The 22,860-nt window shown below is 40.0% G+C and overlaps 1 protein-coding gene across 7 annotated transcripts in view; it reads right to left on the bottom strand.

The window, feature by feature from the left end:
* The window catches only part of LEF1 (lymphoid enhancer binding factor 1), a 120,283-nt gene that overhangs the window by 24,197 nt on the left and 73,226 nt on the right, over positions 1-22,860 (bottom strand). For 5 of the 7 annotated variants that reach the window (XM_044224300.1, XM_044224301.1, XM_044224302.1 and 2 more), the window contains exons 4-8: positions 12,272-12,404; positions 6,310-6,400; positions 4,553-4,636; positions 2,287-2,409; positions 1,119-1,281 (exon numbers count right to left, since the gene is read on the bottom strand). In XM_044224300.1, coding sequence (XP_044080235.1) covers positions 1,119-1,281; positions 2,287-2,409; positions 4,553-4,636; positions 6,310-6,400; positions 12,272-12,404 — 594 coding nt within the window. The remainder of the gene's footprint in view (positions 1-1,118; positions 1,282-2,286; positions 2,410-4,552; positions 4,637-6,309; positions 6,401-12,271; positions 12,405-22,860) is intronic. The other 2 variants (XM_044224303.1, XM_044224304.1) reach the window with 1 other exon arrangement.

The following is a 22,860-nucleotide window of genomic DNA, read 5'->3' as shown; positions in this document are numbered from 1 at the left end:
ATGAGTTCATAACTGAAGTAACTATCACACACATATGAAGAGCATCAACAATTAAAATGAAGCATTTCTAAAATTATAATGTAATATTAGAAAGACTCCAATTTTTTCCACCACTCCTCAGATACCCGATATTTTAAAACCATTTCTATCCCAAGAAAAGCACCTGGAAAGACTTAATAGCCTCTGGGCTGGAGGATGGATAAAGAAATCTCAAGAGTGTCTGTCCTGGTTGTAGCCTAGAGCCTGCTATACAGCAGGTGATCTGAAAAGTATCTTGGCATGAGTTAAAGAAGGAATGAACAGAAAAGGGGCAAGGCAGAAACCATGCACCTATATACACTTTAAGACCCAGAGAGCAATTCTTCTAGAATAAAGAACTTCTCTGACCCATATAAATTCTTTCTTAAAGCTTCTGAGTAGAGCAGATCTACTTCTGTCTCGGGAGGGGTGGCCCCCTGTGTTTGCCTGGGTGTTTCCAGAAGCGTGGCTGGTACTGCAAAAGGCCTTCCTATAGTTCCCTATGTGGGCCAAGTGCTTTCTTGCTTCAGACATGAATGCACACACCTGTCACTCCATCTGGGGAGGGCCCACCTCCCACCACTAGTCATGCGGTTAATTTCTACTCCTTACACAGGTCTCAGCTTTAATACCATCTTCCTAGAGGGGCACTTCCCTAGCCCCCTATTATTCTTTCTCATAGAATCTTACTCTTGACATTCACAGCATTTCTCACAGTTTTAATTATACACCAGGTAATTATCTGTCTAGCATCTGTATCCTCTCAGAAGACATTAAGCTCCATGAAGACAAGGACCCGATCTATTTTATTCAGCAGTTATTATCTAATGCCTACCAGAGCATTAGATAGAGGTGGCACATAAAGACACCCAATAAAAGATAACAGGGAAAACAGTTAACATTTACAGGAGGTTTTCTATGTGCTAGGTACAATCTAAACTGTTAACCATGCATTCTATCGTTTAATCCTCCTAAAGATTATTATCCTATCTTCTATTACTTCCCAAAGTGGCTGTGATTATACAAATGCATTCTATGACCACCTTTAACAAGACAGTCCAAGGTCACCATAAACATTTACATCCCACCCTACTACTTACCCTTCTGCCGAGAATCTGGTTGATAGCTGCGCTTTCTTTTAAGGTACACTCAGCGACGACATTCGCTCTCATTTCTTTCATGTATAACATAAAAGCATTCAGAGGCTTCTTAATGTGAGGTCTTTTTGGCTCCTGTTCCTTTCTCTGTTCATGCTGAGGCTTCCTAAAAGGTGGTTGGGATGGTAAGGGGGTGGGGAGGGAAAGACAGGGGAAGGAGGGCACGGGAGGAGAGAAGCAGAGCATTGCTCATGTCACCAGACAAAAACTCAGGCCAGGGATAATCCTCTAGGAGCTCTACAAGCACCCAGAACAGCATCGGGTTAGAAAAACAACTCAGGAGGAGCAAAGATCCTTTGGTCTGACAAAGTTGACCTATAACTATGCAAGTGTTTGATGCCAAATGGGCCTGAGCCCGTGCTCCTTGGTCACCTCAAGAAAAGCTGAACACAAAGTATGGGTGGTTATTCCTCTTTCAGAAATGATGTTCTGAGCTTCTTCCCTCAAGGGTCCCTCTGAGAACCTAACGAAACTTTAGACACTCTCCCCTAAGCAAGTGCATGTTGGCTTTGCCTGCACGTGCTGGGGTTTTCTGCACAGATGCCCCCTGTGACCCCATCCTCCCGCCCCCGTCTACAGACCCTAGATTAAGGCACTCAATTACTGATCTCTTTAGGAAATTTAGTCCTGGTATAACATCCTGAGAAAAGCCTGGCCTGATAGGGGATCCTGGGCTTGGTCTGCCCCTTTCCCTTGAATTCTGTGCTTTTGAAGCCTAGAGCACGGTTAAGTGCATGTTCAGAAGGAAATGCAAGGAGCCGTCCTGTCTACTTCCCTCCGGTACCATCGGGTGCAACAATCAGAACCCAATTAAAACCTGGCAGTGAACTGCTAAACAGCTCAAGATTATTCAATGCCCACACTTGGAAGATTGTTCCGTTTTGGTGCGGGTCCCTTGATTTTTTGAGGTCTGTGCTCCATTCTAATCTTAAAATCAGTGCAGTGAGAATCAAGCTGCTTGAAGTCCTCACGGGCGGTATTATCAAGGCAGAGACACACTGATTTTCGTAATAAAAGAGAGGGAGGAAGTGTTCAACAACAGCAAGCAGAAGCTGTGTTTAAGTCCTCAGTCTGTTCAGGCGCTCACAGGTGAAACCAGAGGCGTACTCACACGTGCATTAGGTCGCTGTCAGTGTGGGGGTGCTCCTGTTTGACCTGAGGTGTTACAATAGCTGGATGAGGGATGCCAGTTGTGTGGGGACCAGGAGGACCAGGAATCATGTGATGGGAAAACCTGAAAGAAGGAAATAAAGGAAAATATGTACTAGTGGCTGTTGCAGCAAAAAGGAGGCAGAATTCTGAAACAATCCACTAACTGCTATTGGCTGAAAGTGAAAACACACCTTTATACATCAGAGAAATAACTATGGATCAGAGTGGGCCAATAATTAATTTCTCTCTGTATTGTATTCAAGTGGAAACATTTATACTTGTTCCTTGTATAACAGAATTTTTTCCCAAACTAACAGAATCAGACATTTTTCCTGGGAGGACTCTAGAGCATAGGTTTAAAAAAAAAAAAAAAGGAGTCAATTTTCTTGCAAAGCAGTTTTCAAAGAAGAATTTCAGTAATTGCTGGAAACAACACTTTATTAAGATTTAGCTTTTTAAATGATTTTTAAATGAAAGCTGAGGACACCACATTAAAATATCTCTGCCTAAGCAAACTGTCAAATTAAGTCTTCTCAAATGGCTGGCTTCTTTATTGATATCTGGAGAGAACAGCTGAGAAAATAAGGCACAGGAAGTTTATTTTCAGTCCCTAATTTAATAAAGCTGCCATTAGCATCTTCTAAAATAATCTTCTATACGGAAAGAAAGTACTATTTGAGAGATCTAGTCTTATGAAAAACGGATAATAAAATTAAGGGAAGGGTACAGTTCAGCATCAGGTAAAAACTGCACATGCTAAAGGCTTTTCTCCCAAGTACACTTGGTAGAGCACTAAAAAAAATCTTAAACTGTCCCCACCATACAGCGCAAAGAAGGGCAACTGCCATGCAAGAAAAAAATAAAAATAAAAATAAAAATTAATGCTTTGGAGAAATTTTAATAGCTTTAGAAATTTGTGTGTTCCAAATGGATTGGCTGATTGATTTGCAGGCTCCACACACAATGACCTGAGAACTCGAGACCCTGAGATCAAGCTCTCCATGCTCTACCAACTGGGCCAACTAGGCGCCCGGCTTTTCCAACTGTTTTAAGGTGAATATCTAATTCAACAAGAACAGTGTTCTCATGTCTTTTATCGCAGTAGCACGATTAATCTCTGCATCTGGGAAGCAAAGAAGGAACTCTGCTTGGATCAGAAACAAATTTTTAAACATTAAGGAGACATGGGAAAAATACAAATATTTTGATTAAGCAGTGATGCTCTGCTACGTGTACCATTTACAAAGACACATGATGCTGTTCTTCGCATGGGGGAAAATCCTGTCACCAGAGAGTTCTCGCAACGTTAAAAGGTGTGAAAATACATTTGGGGGGAAGGATATTAATTTTATCTCCTCCAACCAGCTACATTTGCAATTTGCTGAGCAAATAATGATTTTTTAAAAAGCTGAAATTCACCACAGAAATTGTGAATTTCATACCAAATAATCAAAAGTGAAGATTCCCAACCAATTACTAGCCCAGTAGTTCAACTTCCAGCACAATGATGCTAGCTCCCCTGAACAAGCCACATGGGACAAACAGATGATGCACAACGAATGTGTGTGTACATCGAGCACAGACGCCATCCTTTCCAGAAGCAAAGCAGTACACAGAGCAGTGTGGCATGGCAGACCTCACAGAGCTTCGCTTGAACTACAACATGTCCACACAGGGCCTGATTCACACACTAGGACACACACCCCGCATGGCCTGACAGCCAGTAAGCACCGTTCTTTCTCTTCGGACAGCCTTGGTCCAGGAAGGTTCTTGACTATCTGGGCATTTTCGGACACTGTCGCATTAAATGGTTACAACTTTCCTCAAAGAAAGCAAATTACAGAACTCAGACCAGACCAGTCTTTCTCCTCCCTGCTACCCCACTCCCAGCATATTTTGAATCAAAGAAGCTCTTCTTAGAATGTCTGCTTTCAGGTCATTTCACATCCCACAGTCAGGTGGCAGTGAGTTCTTTCAGATGCACAGTTTCCCAGGTGTTGCTGCGTTGTCTCCCCAGGGGTGTGGCTGGTGCTGGGGGTGCAGCGTTTGGCTCCTACCCAGGAATCTCTGCGACACCTAGTGTGGGAGCCAGGCACACTGCACAGACAGATGCGGGGCTGAGGTATGCACCCTCCTAGCCAACCGAGAGGCAAGCAGAGGCGCACGAAATGCAAGCGCAAGAGGAGCAACTTGTCCTGGGGTGCCCAGTTTCCACCTCCACCTACCTGGACATGGAAGTGTCGACTGACAGTGAGGATGGGTAGGGTTGCCTGAATCCACCCGTGATGGGATATACAGGCTGACCTTGCCTGAGGTCACAGAAGAAAGGAACCCATCAATGACAAAACATGAGTTACCAACCAGCAATAAGAGTTTGATGAGGGGAGAAGAGGGAGGTATTCGAAAAGAACCCCATGGGGGTAATTACAGAGCACAGCATTTCTTCAGTTATCCGAAGCTTCCCTTCTTACCCTCCACCCAACCAAAGCACCATTTACCTTGAAGAAAATTTCCCACCCTCAACTTGAAAAGCAAACCAGTCCATGAATTACCTTTTTACCCCTTCCTCTCTCCCGATCCCACTAACGCTTTGAACAAAATAAGACATATAACACGTTTACTGAATATAACAGAACCATGAGAATGGTGAAATACTCCTTTCAGAAATCTTTGAGAACTTCAGGGAAGGAAAGAGGGGGGAAATTTACATAAAAATGAACAAATATTTTATTTTATTTTTTTAAATGAACAAATATTTTATTTTATTTTTTTAAATGAACAAATATTAAAAACACTGCACTCCCCCACCCCTTCATATACCTATTCTATAGTCAAGAAATAAAAGACCAATTCATTGGAATTATTCCCTCTCCACTCTGAGAATCCCATCTCTGTTTTTCCCTACATCTTACATTTCTCATTTACACAGTCTTTATTTCCAGCTGCCACTCAACACAGGATTACTGTCCCTAAGTCGTTAAGTTCAGACAGAATAATTGATGTAGGTTTGAAAGTGTATGCATAATCAATTAAATTCAAACAGCTGACTGGGAGATTTAGTGCGAGAGAGAGAGAGACAGACAGACAGACAGCTGGAATTTCCAAGACAGGATGACCCCTTCTTGCTGAAGAAGAGATAACATAAGGATGTCAAGGTAAGGACTGGGGGAGTGATAGGGGACTTTGAGGATGGAAGGTCAGATAAAGAAAAGAGAGGGTTCCTCTGCTAAAGTTGAAGCAGTGTTTCCATGGAGTGAGCAGTGGAGAGGGAGGGATGGAGAAGAAATGGGAGTGGGATGGGCGTAAGCTGTGTGCTAACAATAATACGAGAAAAATAGGCTGCACTATGTAAAAGTCTTTCTTCCAAAAATACATTTCCTTTCCTTTAACTTTATAATTTAAATAATTTTGAAAACATCAGTAAGAATTTTTCTAAATATAAACAACAAAATAATGAGTGTCTGGATTCTGAAGAAAGGAAGCCCAAACATCAGTTTTTCACTTGTCCGAACTCAAACTGGTGCTTACTTTATTAACATCCAAAAGAGGCTTTTGTATTTTTGAATTTTGAGTTGCCATTTCCCTCACTTGCTCATTATATAAGCAAAGACTGATATCCAGTGTGTCTAAGTTTGTTTCAAAAATAAGTTGTTCATAAAAAAGTAAACAAAAAGAACCACACTGAGCCCTGTGTATAGGCATAGCAAATGCCCAAAGCCACAAATTGAACCCGTAAGACTATAAGGCTCAAAGTAAATGCTACAGTCATTTTCTACACATATTAGCAAAGGGATTCAATCCATTTCAAAGTCTATATATTTTTTAATCCTTCAAATTGAAATTAAATAAAGCTAGCACCTTGCTTGTTGATGTGAAATTTCTTCAACTCCACAAATGTTATCATTCATAAAGCTAATTTCCATGAATGGAAAGAAGAGCACATGCTCAAATGACTGATTGAAGGCTGCAGGAAGGATCTTACCAGCCAAGAGGTGGGGTAATCTGTCCAACACCACCTGGAGACAGGGGGTAAAAGGTAGGGATCTCAGGAGCTGGAGGATGTCTGGACATGCCTGTTCAAAAGAACAATATAGAGAAGAAGAGTTTTCAGATTCACAGGACATCAGACTACAAGAATAAAAGAGAAGCAATAAAATGCTTTATACCATAAATTCTTAAGGTCTAGCATGAAACACTGCTTATAGGATGCATTTAACTGCGGTCAGTTTGTTAGCCTTTCTCAAGATCTCAAAATCTGAAAAAATAGGTCCTAAAACAGGACATCTTGAGGAACTCCTTAAAGAGTAAATATGCTGCTAGTAAAACAGTAACCATAGGAAGATTTTTAAATTACTTAGTTTGCCTTCATTATTCCACTTGGGTTAAGAAAATGGTAGACAGTAGTTTTTGTATAGAATGGAAAATGACAGCCTTCATGAGTAGATGGCTGACATGGTGCCCAAGGATTAGGTAAATTGCCACTTTCATATTTTCATTGGCTCCCTTATGGACACATAGATTTGGGAAATGTGATACCTCAGAGGATCAAAGATTAATTAGGAATCATCTTCAGCCCCATAATGGTCACACTTGATATGATTCATTTGGTCTCTGCCACTTCAGCTCCAACTAAGCTCTTCATCAAGTTGAGTCCTCTGGGCTCCAAGGTCAAGCTGTTCTGGATTAGTTGTATTCCACAGAAAATGAGCATGCCACCAAATTGTTTCTTGAGCTCACACTCCCTGGGGCACATTGCCCTATAACTGCAAAAACCACCTAAAGATTATACCTAATCCTACTCCCAAATGGCATCTCTTTGTTTATATTTTACCTTGGGTACAGAAAAGAAGGGGCACATGCATAAAAATGCAAAATATAAAAACTTAGATTCAGTGTATTTGGGGAAAACTGATTCTGATTAGAAAAAAGCCACAAAAGTTTCTTTATATTGCTAATCTGGCCTTAAAAGGCCAACTCCATATATGAGCACGCATTTCCAGGTTTAACATCCAGAATATGCATTCAGTGGCTGTATACTGACCAATATGTGGAATCAGGGGAGCATATGAAAGATGTTCTTTAGTTATTCTGCTTTTTTACTGTTTAAAATGCCTATGGGTTTTATTTGGGTCTTATTAGATATTAAAGGTCTTGAACCTATGGGAATGACTTAATTAGTATGCCCTTCAAAGTTGGTGTTAATTCAACTCTGAAGTTAGGACCAACTATTACTCAACTCTTAGAGGAAGTAGATAGGAAGAAGGTTTTTAATCCCTCAATAGAGAGTTTACATGAGATTATCTCATGTTTTGCTGTCTTTAAAAGATTGTTTCAAATCCCTGCCACCCCCCTGCCTTTTTGGCTAGAAATATCACTACTTTGGGGGCACAGTGGACTCCAAATTTCATATTCTAGGACTTTTTTTGCCTTGGGTCTGGGGAGGTTTGGGCAGTAGGGCTGAATCTAAGGGAACCTACAAGAATGATGATTCTTGACAAACAGCATCACTGGGCCAACCTGCTGCCTCCCCTATCTTTGAGATTCAGAAACCTCCCCAAACTCAGGGTCTGCAGGGGAACTGCTCAGTTAAAAAATAAAAATAAATAAAAAATAAAAAATCAGACTAACTCAGAAGAACTTTGGAAACTTTGTGGAATATTGAGCTTGAAAATCATGACTACAGGTCACAGACTATCAGAATTGTCTACTTTACTCTTTTTCTTTTGCAAATAGGAAAACCAAGGTCTGGAATGATTACTGATTACTTGGGCATCCTGTGCCGGTATATAGAAAATGTGTATTTTCCTGGAATTTTAGCACTGGGACACAGACAAGTAACTTACAAGCACATTATCTACGCAGACAAGCCTAAAATCTTGCTCTCCACTCTCATCCATGTTCTAGGTAAGCCTAGAGCCCTGCAGCAGTGATTCTGGGTAGGAGGACTGCAACCAAACACAGTACCAGCTGGTTGGATTTGGGTTTACTGCTCAAAGGAGGAAAAAGGAAACTACATTTGCTTTCTAGCACCTGCTAGATTCTAGTTCTATGATGGTATTTAGTTTGATGGCTTCTACTAAATAAATTTCTACTCACATTTCAAATATGCCCCTCTAATGTGTATAGCTCTGAGAAAAACTTCTTCTTTGTCTGAATCTACAATGTTTCATTTGTACTTTCAACATGGTACTTAAGATGTTCTTCATTTTGTTTTATGTTAGTTTGGGCAAATGATTTCCTGTGTGAGCTTATATACTGCTTGGAAAAAAAGAGTCTATGTTCTACCAATCTAGGTGTCAAATTATGGTTGTCTCCAGAGGAGGCCCTCAATAAATACTTCTGAATGACTGAACAAATGAATGAGCAAATTAAAAGTGTTTAAACAGACCTGTTCTTCATTCTGGGTCATTATCACCAGCCATTTTGCATGTATACCCTTCATGGATATCTAAGTACGTGATGTGGCTTAGGTCATTATATGAGCAGAGAATGGATCTGTGTTTTTTATTTGGCCTGTTGTTACGTTACGATCCTACAAGTGTGTGCCTCTCCACCAACTGCTATGCTATTGAAACACATCTCACGTCACTCATTTCACTAGTATTTATTGAATACTTACTATGTATGAGAGGCTAGACACTGCAGAGCATTAACAGTTTTTAATTTTTTATAAGTCACTTTGATAATTATGGATGAAATGATTCTGGAATTGGACTTGTATGGATCTATCAGTTCTGCCATGCACAAGCTACATATCTTTGAGGAAGCTACTTAGGTGTTAAGGTTCTTTAAAATCAGGATAAAAATGGAATAGGGGTGGTTGTGAGGAATAAAGCATGAATACATGTAACAAAGAATAGTGTTATGTGAGTATCTGTGGTTATCTATAAGGATACAGTGGGTAATACAAAGATATAAACAGGCACAGAAACCCAGAATTTCCCCAAATCTTTCTTTTTAACATTTTTACTGGACATAATGAGAAGAAAATGACTGGCATCAGCTTCCTTTCCTTTTCCTACACCTGCACACATACCTCACACCAACATACTGGGAGGAAGGTAAAAAATGAATGTGCTCCTATTGTGAAATTAACCTAGTTATTTTCCTACAAGTGAGAATGAGTTCTGCTGACAAACAATTTATATTTACTCAATAGTTCTACCTACCATTAGCGTATGCGCATGATACTACTTTTTTCTTTTAAATAAAACTAACCAGCCTCCTAGGAACTTTGAAATTAGTAACTCTGACCTCAGTACCTCTACATTCTAACTAGTTTAGCTACATGATATAACTAAAAAGGCTGGCAGAGAGAGAGAAAAAGCAAGAGACCCAATGAGCTTTTTACTTATTTTTTTTGGTGATGAATATGACCAAGTGTAATGATACAAACCCCAAATCAAGCAAATTAGTTCTTTTCAAAGCAAAGTTTACATATCCCCAGAGATAAATGGTGACAAGGTCTGTGAGGTCTTTGTTTACAAAAAAAGTAATTAAAAACAGGACTTTATATTAAAGCAAATACAGTGCATGGATTAGAATGCAAAAATCACACAAATTTTTAGGCCAAAATAAGAACTTCAAAGAATATGCAATTTTCTAATCATGCCCACTTGTTCTTTCTCTAGTTCTAGAGAGTTTAAAAATTTAAAAAAATTTTTTTTGAGAAGTAATGATATAAATTACAATTAGTAAAGCAAAACAAGGTAGGGCAGCAGAAGAGATGGAAAGAGAAGAGAAAATAATAAACGTTAATTGGTAGCTAGTCAAAAACTAGTCTTTTTTAAAAATAGAACCGTCCTAGAATTCTTGAAAGAAAGAACTACTGAACCATCATGTGTTATTGTTTTAAATAAGTTTGTTTCCAAAGTGCTTAAAACAGGGCCTAGGACATAGTAAGCACTATGCAATTATTAAATAAGTAATTTAAAAACAAGTAAAAAAATTCTTAAATTCTTTTTGCTAGTAGCTTGTTTGAGGCTTTTACATCTATATTTAACTGTTATCTACAGCTTTAAGGTTCCCAGATATGAATCTCCAGCTCAGATACTGCTCTGGGATGGTGACCTATAAATTATCTTACTCCTTTTCTCCCTCCAGGTATCTATAAGCCACTTGAAATCACCATGACGAAGGTCATGATCTTCCCTCTTAAACTCTACCTTCTTCCTAAAATATCTTATCTTAGTTCCCTTTCTCACCATATGTCCTCCATCTGTCTTGGATGTTTCTTATTCTTTGGAGGTCCTCGATAAAAGGAAAGTAGAGTAAGACTGGAAATGAGGAGTAAAACAGAGGCAAACCTGGAGCCACCTGGGTGGTTCAGTTGTTGAATGTCTGCCCTGGGCTCGGGTCATGATCCCAGTGTTCTGGGATCAAGCCCCATATTGGGCTCCCTGCTCAGCAGGGAGGCTGCTTCTCCCTCTCCAGTTACTCTGTGCTTGTGTTCTCTCTCTCCCTCTCTTGCTATCTGTTATAAATAAATAAAATCTTTTAAAAAATAAATAAAAACAAAAAAGCCAACCCAGACACATCTGTATAGGTGATTCTACCTTCCCTAGGTAAGAGTACATAGCTTCACTCAAGCCAGAGTCCAACAATAACTAAGTCCTCAAATAAGCTGGTGGTTTTTTTTGTTTTTGTTTGTTTGTTTGTTTGTTTTTTAATATATCAGAGAGAGAGAGGGAGAGAGCACGAGCACAGGCAGACAGAATGGCAGGCAGGGGCTGAGGGAGAAGCAGGGTCCCCGCTGAGCAAGGAGCCCGATGTGGGACTCGATCCCAGGACGCCGGGATCATGACCTGAGCCGAAGGCAGCTGCTTAACCAACTGAGCCACCCAGGCGTCCCTCAAATAAGCTGTTTTAACAATGGATGGAAATGAACACAATACAGATTTAACGCAGTGGAAAAATGAACGCTATACAGCTCACAGCAGTGGAAAAAACACTTAGCCTCTGAACTCCACTCTTTTTTTACACTTAAAAATTTTATTGACCACTGTGGATCAATGATTGGTCTGGACAAAAGGGGCAAATGCTGGTGATGACAGATTTTACACCTTTACATTCTCTGCCTTCACATGGTTCTATAGGATCTTTTATTTCGAACTTCTAAAGATCCTGTTGAGGTCCAAGTGTGTATGTAAATGGAGAGAATAACGGCCATCCTGTGAACAAATTCATCCTCAAAGTGTGCTCTAAGCAGACTGAGCCAGAAGGCTTGGAGAACCAGAGCACTGAGTCCTACAACCAATGCATACTTATACCCATCAGGTTAGAGAAACCAGGCATTTTGATTATTCAGACCTCTTCTGCTTTATGTTCTTCTGTAAATGATACAGAAGCAGACCTGGGTAATAATGAAGAGAAGTAAAATGGGAATCATGTTACTTTGACTTTAAACAGAGATGGTTTTGTACTTCATTATTCTATCTAAGTTGGTGATGGTTAAAAAAAAAAAAAGAAAGAAAAAAGAGGATAAAACAAAAGGACTGAAATGAAATCACAGAAGACTTAAAAAAATAACATTTGAAGTAAAAATCTCCTGTTTTGTCCCTTTTCTAACATTTTTCAAACACTACCATCCACACTTCGTACATGCAATAACTGAAGACTGTAGGGGGCACTGAGGATTGAATTTTTAGTGTATTATCTGTGTAACACATTGGCTTATACTGTAGATCCTAGATTTTGAAAGCTGTAACTTTGAAAATAATCCTTTTATGTTTTTCTTCTTCTTTTTTAAAATCCTGAAAAATAAGAGAAGCAACAACAAATTCTTGTGGGCTATAAAAAATTCCTATCAAGTTAATTACTCATCTCCTACAAAGATGCTTTGATCCACACAGTGACACAGAGCAAAGACACCTGTAAAGGCACTGGCCTAATGAGATGTGGCTCCTCACTTTCTGAGAAAGGCCTAGGAAGGCAGGGTCTCTCACCTTGTTTGGAGTTGACATCTGATGGGAGGTGTGAGGGGTGTGATCCTGGAGAAAAGTGCTCGTCGCTGTACGTGATGAGGGGGGTGAGAGGATGGACCGCATGCGATGGCTGCACCACCGGCACCTTATTTGACTGCGAAGTAACCACAAGGTCAATGGTTAATAGGAACACCCAGGTCCTGTCTCCTCTCCCATAGAACAAGTCAGACAATAGCAGTAACTGGACATCAGCATAACCCAAGAATCACCTCTAAACCTGGATAACGGAACTCATCTGCTGTCCTCATTCATCTTCAGAACTTTTCCATGTTAAATACTCAAGTACATGAAAATCCCATCAAGAGATAATCAGTTATTTAATCACTGTCCCTTGGAGATTTAGGTTGATCACTATTATTTCATATGACATGAATTTCTGTATGCACATATTTATATTCCATTTTGGATTATCCCCTCAGGTTATATTCAACCAGGAGTTACTGGAGCAAAAGTTATAAATATTTTATAAGCTCTTTTTATTCATTACATATGTCTGGCAATAAAAAGGCACTCAACTGTTCAATGAACAAAGGAATGAATAAATATTACAATTTGAAGGTAAAATTTTTAAGTAACCCAATAAATATAAATTTGCTGTACTGATACCCCTTAGTTTATAGAATCTATAATACTATAGTTGTACATCTTTAAGGATTATGTTACAGTATTTTTTTCATGTCTTACAGCTTTGTCAATCAAACAAGCCATACATTATGCTTTAGCAGTACTCAGTTCATCTTCATGTTCTCTAGTGTCTAGAGAAAGTCTTAACTGATAAAAGGGAATTTCTTATCTTGAGTTTAATATGAAATATGGCTTATAAGAACACTTTAAATTGTTAACATTTTATATATTTTGACATTTTGTATGTCTTATATTAGTTTAAAAACAAATTTTATTATTGAATTTGGAAGTCTAAAATTACATATCAATAATACTTTTAAAGATTCAATTTATTTTTTTGGTTAAACTTGAATTTTTTTCTCCCTTCTACCCCCCAAAAGTGGTTGCTAAGCAAATCAAGTAATGTAAACAAGACTCAGGCAGTTTAACTGATTAGAAAAATTGTTTTTTATAAATTCTATGCCCCCTCCCCCCAAAAAGATAGTAAACTCAACAAAATTATATACATGCAAAATACATATCTGATTTTAAACTCATCTACTAATTACAGCAGTCCCAAGAAAATCTCTATTTACAAACACCACAAAAAATAAGTAACTTGTGAATTTAAGAGGAATAAAATAGAATTAATTTTGAATATTCACTAATTAACTAGTTCAGACATGTCTTCCCCATAATTAGTCTGAATTAGTGAGATATTTTACTGTGCTATAAACTAAAATGCTTGTGAAATCTGTTTCTCCAGAAGCAAATATCTGTATTTTTAAAAAAAAATTTAGTAAGTACCTGACATCTGCTTAAAATGTAGGTCTGTATCTGAAAGGCTGAGGGCCCTGTAACATGCCTGTTGTGTATGGTGGTGGCACCTGACACATGTGTTAATTTAAACTCGATGTTGTTGTTTTCTTTACAGATTAGACATAAAAAGTATGTTGCTCCAATGGGTAGGACTACCCTCAGGAAAACTAGGAACAATTATCCTAGTAACACTTAATTCTCTTTACAGCTAGTAATACTAATTCTCTACAGCCTATCATTACAACCTCTACCCTAAAAAAACTTATTTAAAAAAAAAATGGAAGGGGGGAAAAATCACCTTATTTTAGATGATATAATTTCCATACTAGATTTTCCCTGTTTTATAACGATCAGCTCATCTCTAACGGCAGAACTTGCACAGCTCATATAGCCCTGGGCATTTATTAAATAGAGCCCCATTCTCAAAGCCCCATGCCTTTTCTCTATATATCTCAGCACAGACATCTATGCATATCAATGTGTAAAAGGTTAAAAAAATGTTTCAGTGCTTTTCAAGTGTTAATGATGCAGTTTGCCAAATACACAGAATGAGCTTCTTAAATACAAGGAATTTAGAATGTTAGAGGAGGTGGGGGTGGGGGTGGGGATAGGAGGGTATTATTACAAACCCTTTTTAAAATGGAAACAAAAATCTCAGCACCCAAATGCTAAAATGAATATATTTCAACTCCACTAAAATGCTTTGAGTTTCATTTCAAAAGTCTCACAAGAAGCATAATTGCCAAGCAATCTACAAAGGTATTTTCTTAGAGTGCTTCTAAAGAGTAAGCATTGCAGAAACCTTCTAGAAATGTGATATATATATATATATATATATATATATATATATATATTTTGCATGCCTTTCTTATTTCCAGAGCACCACCTTAAGGAACCCGCATTAGCAGGCAGCATCTTCTTAATGTCTGACCTATCCCTCCAGTCATATAGCTCAGAATCTGGTGCCATGAATTTTTGCTAAATTATGCTATCCTTGCTCTCCTCTTAATTTTACGGTTTTCAACACAGATTTGCTTTCCTGTGGGAAGGAGATAAGAAGCTGAGGATTTTAATTTAAGCTCTGGCCTTGTCTTATATTTTGCAAGATGGATACTGAAAGCAGTACTAGTAGGTGTGTTAAAGCCAACAAGGATTATGTCCATTTTTGTGGCCAAATAATAAAAGCAATATGAAATCTCAATAATATGTGTGAGCACAATTCTGAGGCTTCTACTCTGCCTCCTGCCGACTACCTCCACTACGTATATAAACGTACCCAGCCGTGTGCCACACACACGTTGCCATCATGGTCACACGGCCCAGTGGCCGCAGCTCTAAACTGTGGGCTTCCTCTGATATCCAGAGTTACTGTCCTTTGATATTACATGCGCTCACAAGGCAAGAACCCAAGCACTGCTACTTTGTGTAATTTTTATGACAAACAATATAACCATTCTTAATTCTAGTCCTTTAATCTCCAAATAACAGTGTGGTATATGTTGTGGTGGGGAGTAAGGGAGGGGAAGACCAACCAACTGACTGACTACCTGGTCAAATTCGTCCACCACGGACAAATTTATGTAATTATATTATAATGCATGATTATACCTCCATACGAGGGTATATGAATATATTTACTAAACATCGAAAACATGCCAAGCACTCTTTCAGCACTGCCAAAAGAGACAAGGCCCCTATTCTCATGCTGCTTCCTTTCTAGGGGCCTGGAAGTAAGACGGGGGTATTGGAGACAAAGAGTAAATATGTTCAAAAAACAAAAAACAAAACAAACAAAGAGATGGCATCAAGTACTAAGAAGAAAAGGAACTGGGTGTTAGGAGAGACAGTATATATGTAATTATATGCCTTCATATCCCATTGAAGATGTAAGAAACAAAATTTCATTTTGTTTAAGATTCTTATTTTCTAAGACAGGAAGATGAGAAACAGAGGTCACCAGGAAATGGATGATCAAGCCGTGACTACTGTCAGCACTGCTGGTAACACAGCCTTGTTCACAACAAAACTCCAGTGATACGGGGTCACCGTGAATAAAATGGGAATGAAAACCTCCCAGGGGGTGACTCAATAGAGTGGAATCAAGTAGCAGAGAAATACCATCTTTGGGGCTCCTACCCTGTGTTGGCTCTTGGACGCCCAATATCTCACTTAACAGAACTGAAATCTCCTGACTCCCAATCTCGTGCTTTTTCCTGCTACACATCTCCCCATGAGGGAGAGAGGATGGGTAAAAATCACATTGATTCTTTTTTCTTTTTTTTTTTAAGATTTTATTTATTTATTTGACACAGAGACACACAGCGAGAGAGGGAACACAAGCAGGGGGAGTGGGAGAGGGAGAAGCGGGCCTGCCGCAGAGTGGGGAGCCTGATGTGGGACTCGATCCCAGGACCCTGGGATCATGAATTGAGCCGAAGGCAGACACTTAACGACTGAGCCACTCAGGTACCCTCTTTTTTCATTCATATATCCAGTCAAGTACATTCAGAGGTGCAGTCATTGGTATTACATAGGTACATTTATAGTGAAGTCTTAGCTTCCCATGGAGAATCATGAGGTATTCCCAATGTGGGTCCCTTGTTTCATTATCCCAGGGTCACAGCACCCACTACTATTTCCCCTTTATGAGCTACCTGGCAGCTTTAAGACATCCCAAATCCTCCACTGCTGCTCAGAGAGGTTCAGAAACTTAGCTAAGCTCACAAAGCAGTAAGTGAGCCATGCCACAGACCCTCATCCTCAGGCAGGTAAGCAAAGGAAAAGTAAGAAGAATGGAAAGAGCAGGTACTTGAAAAGGGACAGAAAATATAAGGGGGGGAGGGAAACGCCAGAAGACACCCTCTCACCTACACTCCAGCACCCACACATGGCTATTCAGTAAGAAGCCTGCAATCTTTTCCCAAGCTTGAAAAATCATCAGGCCATCCTACCCACATAGCACATAATAACTGCAGCAACTAACACTTACCAAGGGCTTGGTGTGTGCTAAGCATTTTATAATACCTTTGAGGCAGGTACTATTCGTATCCTCCTTTTGTAGATGAGGATACTGAGGCTTGGGGAAGTCAAGTAACTTTCCCAAAGGCACAGAGATGGTTAAGTGGCAAAGCTAGGCTCAAGGGCAGAAAAGTCTGGCCTGGAGACCACATTCGTTACCAGCGCACCATGCAGCCTCCCTGAAGAGCCGAGTTCATAAAGTCTTGGACGCGGAGTTGACCATCTGGGCCGTACCTGACAGTATGTGACAGCAATGAAATGACTGTGTGGTCTCTGTCCCAGGCACAGGAGTCACATCAGACAAAGAGGCACCTCAGCAGAAGCGGTTAGCGCTACAGAGACTCCACTGACACCTTTCTCTCCAGGACTGGAAAACATTCCAAGGAAGCTAGCTTGGCTGCCACCCAGGCTGGTCCCTGCAGGTAAGGACCTCTTTGGCATCACAGCCAATAAAACCCACACCTCCCGTGGACATGAAGTGGGTGCCACTTAGGGAGCCTGAGAGCCACCCCCAAAGCAGCGTTCCCAGAAATGACCCACTCACCACTGGCAGTAACTCAGCCTGTCATGAATGCTGTCAGCCTCCAAGGATGTGGTTCCGGGAGGGACTAAAAAGAGATTCAGCGCCCTCCTGGCTAAGGCTGCAGGCCTGCTGGTAAGTGCAGTAACTGGGGGAGAAACCTGCTGGTCTAGTAGCCAGTCCCCATCCTGCACATCCCCAGATTTCAACTCAACCCACACTGCAAGGTCTAGTTGTGCATTTTATCAATAATCCTCCGGGTAATAACCAATTCCAAAGAGTAGTAACACTCAACCAACTTACTGAGATGAGGAATTTCATCTGGCCTCAATTTTTATGATGCCATTTTACTTTTTATTAAACTCTTAGGAAATCTGGTACTCATGAAATAGAAACCGTGTAATTTTATATTGTGTCTTCCCTTCTTCTTCTGAGAATCTGAGCTTCTCAAGCCTTCCCACAAAGAGGAGCAGATTTAATTTACTCAGAAAAGATATAATGTTTCTTGTACCAACTCAACCTCAAAAGTAACAACTTGTACTAGAAATCTCCTAAGATCCACCAAAGCTAAATGCCTGATTCTGGTCTGATGTGGCCTTTAAATCTGAGACCACCACTGGCTGGGATGTAGCAGCTTTTTAAGAATTAGAGCCTAGGCTCTGAAGACTTCCTGAGCAGGAACTGATAAATTCTAAGATTTGCCAGACAAATATTCAGAGCCTAAGTCTGGAGGGAAAGGGATGGTCTCCATTGGAGACCCAGAATGTTTTCCTAAGAGCAGAAGCAACGTGTCATAGGGAAAGGAATTAATATAGATTAGACACCCAGTAAGTGCTAGTCATTACGGCCATGCCTTTATATTCTCTGGCACTCATCCACATACCTGGGCCGCATCACCCCTGTATTTATGGCTGAGAAGGCAGAGTTCTCTTGGACAGAGGCCTAAGTAATAATTAGCTGAGCAAGGACTTGTGCCGGCATTCGTTCGACACCCAAGTCCCTGCTCCTCCTGCTCCACCTGCTCATGCCCCCGCTCCCTCCCCAACTGTGTCCCAAACCACTCTGCCAGGGGAGTGAGGCCTGCCATGGACACCCCCCCCCGCCACCCTAAAGCATCTAGACAGGAACCACTGCCCACAGGAGAACCCGGATGTCACCACCGGGTCTGCTCCCAGTTTTCCCAGTTCTCCTGACAGTGAGGGTTTCCATACGTTACACCATGCAATCCTGAAGTCACCCCTAAGTTACTGTTTTACCGGGAAGAAAACTGAGCTTCTGAGAGGGGAAGTAATCTGTATAAGATCACGGAGGATGTGAAGTAGCAGAAACAGGACTGGAACCCAAAGCAGTAACTCTCAAGTCCACAGCTTGTATCCAAAGGACCCAAAGTGGGCAGTCCTGCCACCCTCTGGTTTCCAAGTGGAAGAGATGAGAACTCATATAGTTTAAGATTCGAGTACATGGGCAGTGAAGGCACAGAGTTCAGATCCCAAACATTCACATCCACTTGGTTTCATGTTTAGGTAATTCACTTAATTATTCAGAATCTTGGTTTCCTCATATGCAAAATGGGTGGAAACAATACCTGACAGAATTAGGTGAGGATTAGTGAAAAATGCAAATAAAACATCAGATCCTGGAATATATTATATGCTCAATAAATATTTGTGAAACAGATAAAGGAAAGAAGAAAGGAAAAAGAGGCCCAATAAATGAAATACTCTGGTTCCCAAAAGTGCACACTGCTCATCTCTATGACACAGTAAACTTCAGAGTTTAGACTGGCTTGGACTTTGCAGCAGGATACATGTACACACAGGTTTTTCTATGTGTTTGCTTTGTCTCCCCTTTCAGAGTATGATTTAATAGACAATACAATCTTAGTTCATTCATTTGAAAAATCTCTTATAGCAGTAGTTCTCAAACTTTTTGCTTTCAGGGAACTTAACACTCTTAATAATCACTGAGCATCCCACTGAGTTATTGTTTGTGTGGGTTTATCTATACTTATCACATTAGAAATTAAAATGAGAAATTTAAAAAGTATTTATGAGTTCATTTAAAAACAAAAAACCTATGTTTGCTTTATGTTACCATAAAAAATCATTCTTATGAAAAGTGACCATTTTCTAAACCAAAAAATTAGGGGCACCTGGGTGGCTCAGTTGGTTAAGCATCTGCCTTTGGCTCAGGTCATGCTCTCAGGGTCCTGGGATTGAGCCCCACATTGGGCTCCCTGCTTGGTGGGAGGCCTGCTTCTCCCTCTCCTAATCCCCTTGCTTAAGTTCCCTCTTTCATGGTCTCTCTCTCTGTCAAAAGAGATAAAATCTTTAAAAAACAAAAAACAAAAACAAAAACAAAAACAAAAAAAAACGAAAAAAATAAGGGTGGCATTGTTTTACACTTTTTTTGCAAATCTCTTTAGCATCTGGTTTAACAGAAGACAATTGGATTCTCTTAACTGCTTTTGCATTCAAATCTCCATTCTATTATGTTATTTTGGTTGAAGTACAGGAAGAAAATTCAACCTCACACAGATTTGTTGTTGAAAGGGTAATATTACTTTACCAATTTTGTTCAGATTATTGTGGGACTTCTTTGATACTATACCAAAACTTGTCAAGTGGTAATTTCCTAAAAGCTAGTTGCAATGTTAGGACTCCTGGCTGGCTTAGTTGGTGGAAAGGAGATTCTTAATCTTGGGGTTAAAAGTTTGAGCCCCATGTTGGATGTAGAGACTATTAAAAAATAAAATCTTAAAAAAAAAAAAAAGAGGCTAGTTGCAGTGTAGAGTGAAAAACTGTATCAATTTACTTTTCCAACTCCTCCATTAATATCCACTGATCTTGAATTTTGAATTTAACCATGCATGATTTTATACCATTATGCACTGGTTATTTGGAAAATACTGGTTAACTGAGTTGACATATTTTGTTACATAATATAAAAATCACATTCATTAATATCATCACCGATCTCATCAGAAAAGTGTTAAAGATTTAGGAAGCTGGGGTGCCTGGGTGGCTCAGTGGGTTAAAGCCTCTACCTTCGGCTCGGGTCATGGTCCCAGGGTCTTGGGATCGAGCCCCACATTGGGCTCTCTGCTCCGCAGGGAGCCTGCTTCCTCCCCTCTCTCTGCCTGTCTCTCTGCCTACTTGTGACATCTGTCTATCAAATAAATAAAATCTTAAAAAAAAAAAAAAAAGATTTAGGAAGCTATCTGGCCCACAGTAGTGAATACAAGTTTTTTAAAATCCTAATTCTTACTCAAAAGCTCAAATTCTATCACTGGCAACAGTCAATTATTTTCACTAAAGAGAGACTCACTTTGCTCATTTGCGAGAAAATACCTGCCAAGTACCGAAGTTGGAAGAAACATAGTTTGTCAGGTATGTGATCAAGGGTTAAAATTTAATAAAATTATTAATTTTTACTGCTTCTTGATAGTCTTAGGTGACACTGTCGTTTTTTCCTATGGGAGGGTGTTGTGATACAGGATTCGATGACTATAAGTACGAGTTTTACCCGCCATTTCTTCTGCACCTTCAGTGCAAACATCAGCACAGTGGAAAAGACAATCTGTTAGTGTCATTGTGGGAACAGTTTTGACCGTATGTGTCAAACCATCTCAGGGAGTCCCAAGGGCCCACAGACTACACTTTGAGTGAAGAATGCTACAGAAATAGTCATTGATTGTAGACAATGGAGGCTAATAAAGTGAAGAGTATTATTTCAATTAAGCTGAATTAAGAGAGAAACTGATTTATGGGTTATATATATGGAATGTTTTTGCGATATACTAAGCTAACATTTTTCCCTCCTATTCGCTAGTATTCTAAATGTACCAAATCAAGAGAAATTTGAAAAGCAAACCAAAATAACATATGCCACATCCTTTTAAATTGTATTTAGAAATTTTTAAACTCCTTTGACCCCCTTAATTGTTAGTCAGTATAGAACCCCAGACTTGTGTGCTCTTTCATCAATTTTGAATTTTCTTCTTCAAAGGGATTTTAGATACACAGTAGCTGGGAATACAGATTTGCACCCTTTGGTGCTAAAAAGCCTTCTTCAAGTCCCTCAGTTACATTCAGCCGTTGTTCGCACTATACGTATAGTCCCCTGGACCTGACTCTAAGTATTTGTCACCCTGTACTGTTATTGTTTGTTTGTGCATCTGTTTTCTCTCACTAGAGGCCATACCTTGGTGACTTATCCCCAGCATCTAGTGCAGGTCTCGGCAAAGCAGAGATAGTCAATACCTGTTTCCTGTAACTTAGTTGTCTGAATGAGGCATTTCAACACTAAGAAGCCAACTCCTTTCAAGAAAGAATTCATGCCCTTACATTTTAAACATGGATTGATCCTTGAATTTTCTATTGCTGCATAAAAAATTACCACAAAGTTATCATCAGTGTGACATATGACAATTTCTTATGTCACAGTTTCGGTGGGGCAGGGTTCCAGCATGGTGTGACCAGGCTCTCTGCTCATGTGACCACAGTTCAGGCTGGTCTAAACTCCTGTTTGCAGACTCTGCAAGCTCACTTTCATGCTTAGTAGACTTCAGCTCCTTCTAGTTGTCGCCATTTCCTCGCTCGCCGTCACGAATGTGAGTGGGAGAAATGTGAGTGGGGACCACTCACATTCCCTGACAAGCACTCCTTCCATCTTCAAGCCAGCAATGGTGTGTCAAATGTTTCTTTCTTCCTTCCTTCCTTTCCTCCTTTCTTTCTTCCTTCCTCCTTCCCTCCTTCCTTCCTTTTCTTTCTTTCTTAAGATTTTATTTATTTATTTGTCAGAGAGAGGGAGAAAGAGACAAGCAGGGGGAGCAGTGGAGACAGAGAGAGAAGCAGGCTTCCTGCGCAAGTAAGTCGCTCCGGATGAGTGACTCAATCCCAGGACCCTGGGATCATGACCTGAGCTGAAGGCAGACGCTTAACCAGGTTCCCCAAATGTTTCTTGTTTTGAATCTCTGACTTCCTCTTCTGTGCAGTGGAGAAACCTGTCTGCTTTTTAAGGGCTCATGTGACCATGTCAGGCATACCTCATAATCTCTCTTTCCTCAAGTGACCAGTGAGAGTGGGAGAGGCTGGAGGGGCAGCTAGGATAAGCTCAGGATGCTGCCAGGCCTGTGTCATCCGTTAAGACAAAGATAACCCATTTAACCTCATTTTCTTCTTGTTTACAAAACATTATCTCCAATTAATCTTTAGCAGATAAAAATGGAAGTGCCTTTACAAACATCTGGTGTTACAGTTACTCTGATTACACTGCCAAGTTCTGAGGTCCAGTTAGTTTTGTGTTTTTCTTTCTTTTTTTAATCCAGGAGACACACTGTCAAGTGCATGTTACTCACACATATCAGAATTGACAGGTGTTGCAGTTCAGCAGGGAAGGGACAAGAGTCAGGATTAGCACATCCTTTCCTTTCTTCCTAATAGCAGGGAAATGAGGGAGAACTATGTGCAAGGAAAGTTGTACATTAACTACACGGTCACGGCTTAAGAAATGGAAAAGGGCAATCACTAAACAGAGTTGAGGGTGTAAATAAATTTATTTTGAAGAAATTTAAAAGAGATTTGGTTTT

The sequence above is a fragment of the Neovison vison genome, chromosome 11 (assembly GCF_020171115.1).
Source record: "Neovison vison isolate M4711 chromosome 11, ASM_NN_V1, whole genome shotgun sequence".
NCBI lineage: Eukaryota > Metazoa > Chordata > Mammalia > Carnivora > Mustelidae > Neogale > Neogale vison.
Note: the sequence above shows the minus strand (reverse complement) of the source record. Positions and strands in the feature narration are given on the sequence as shown.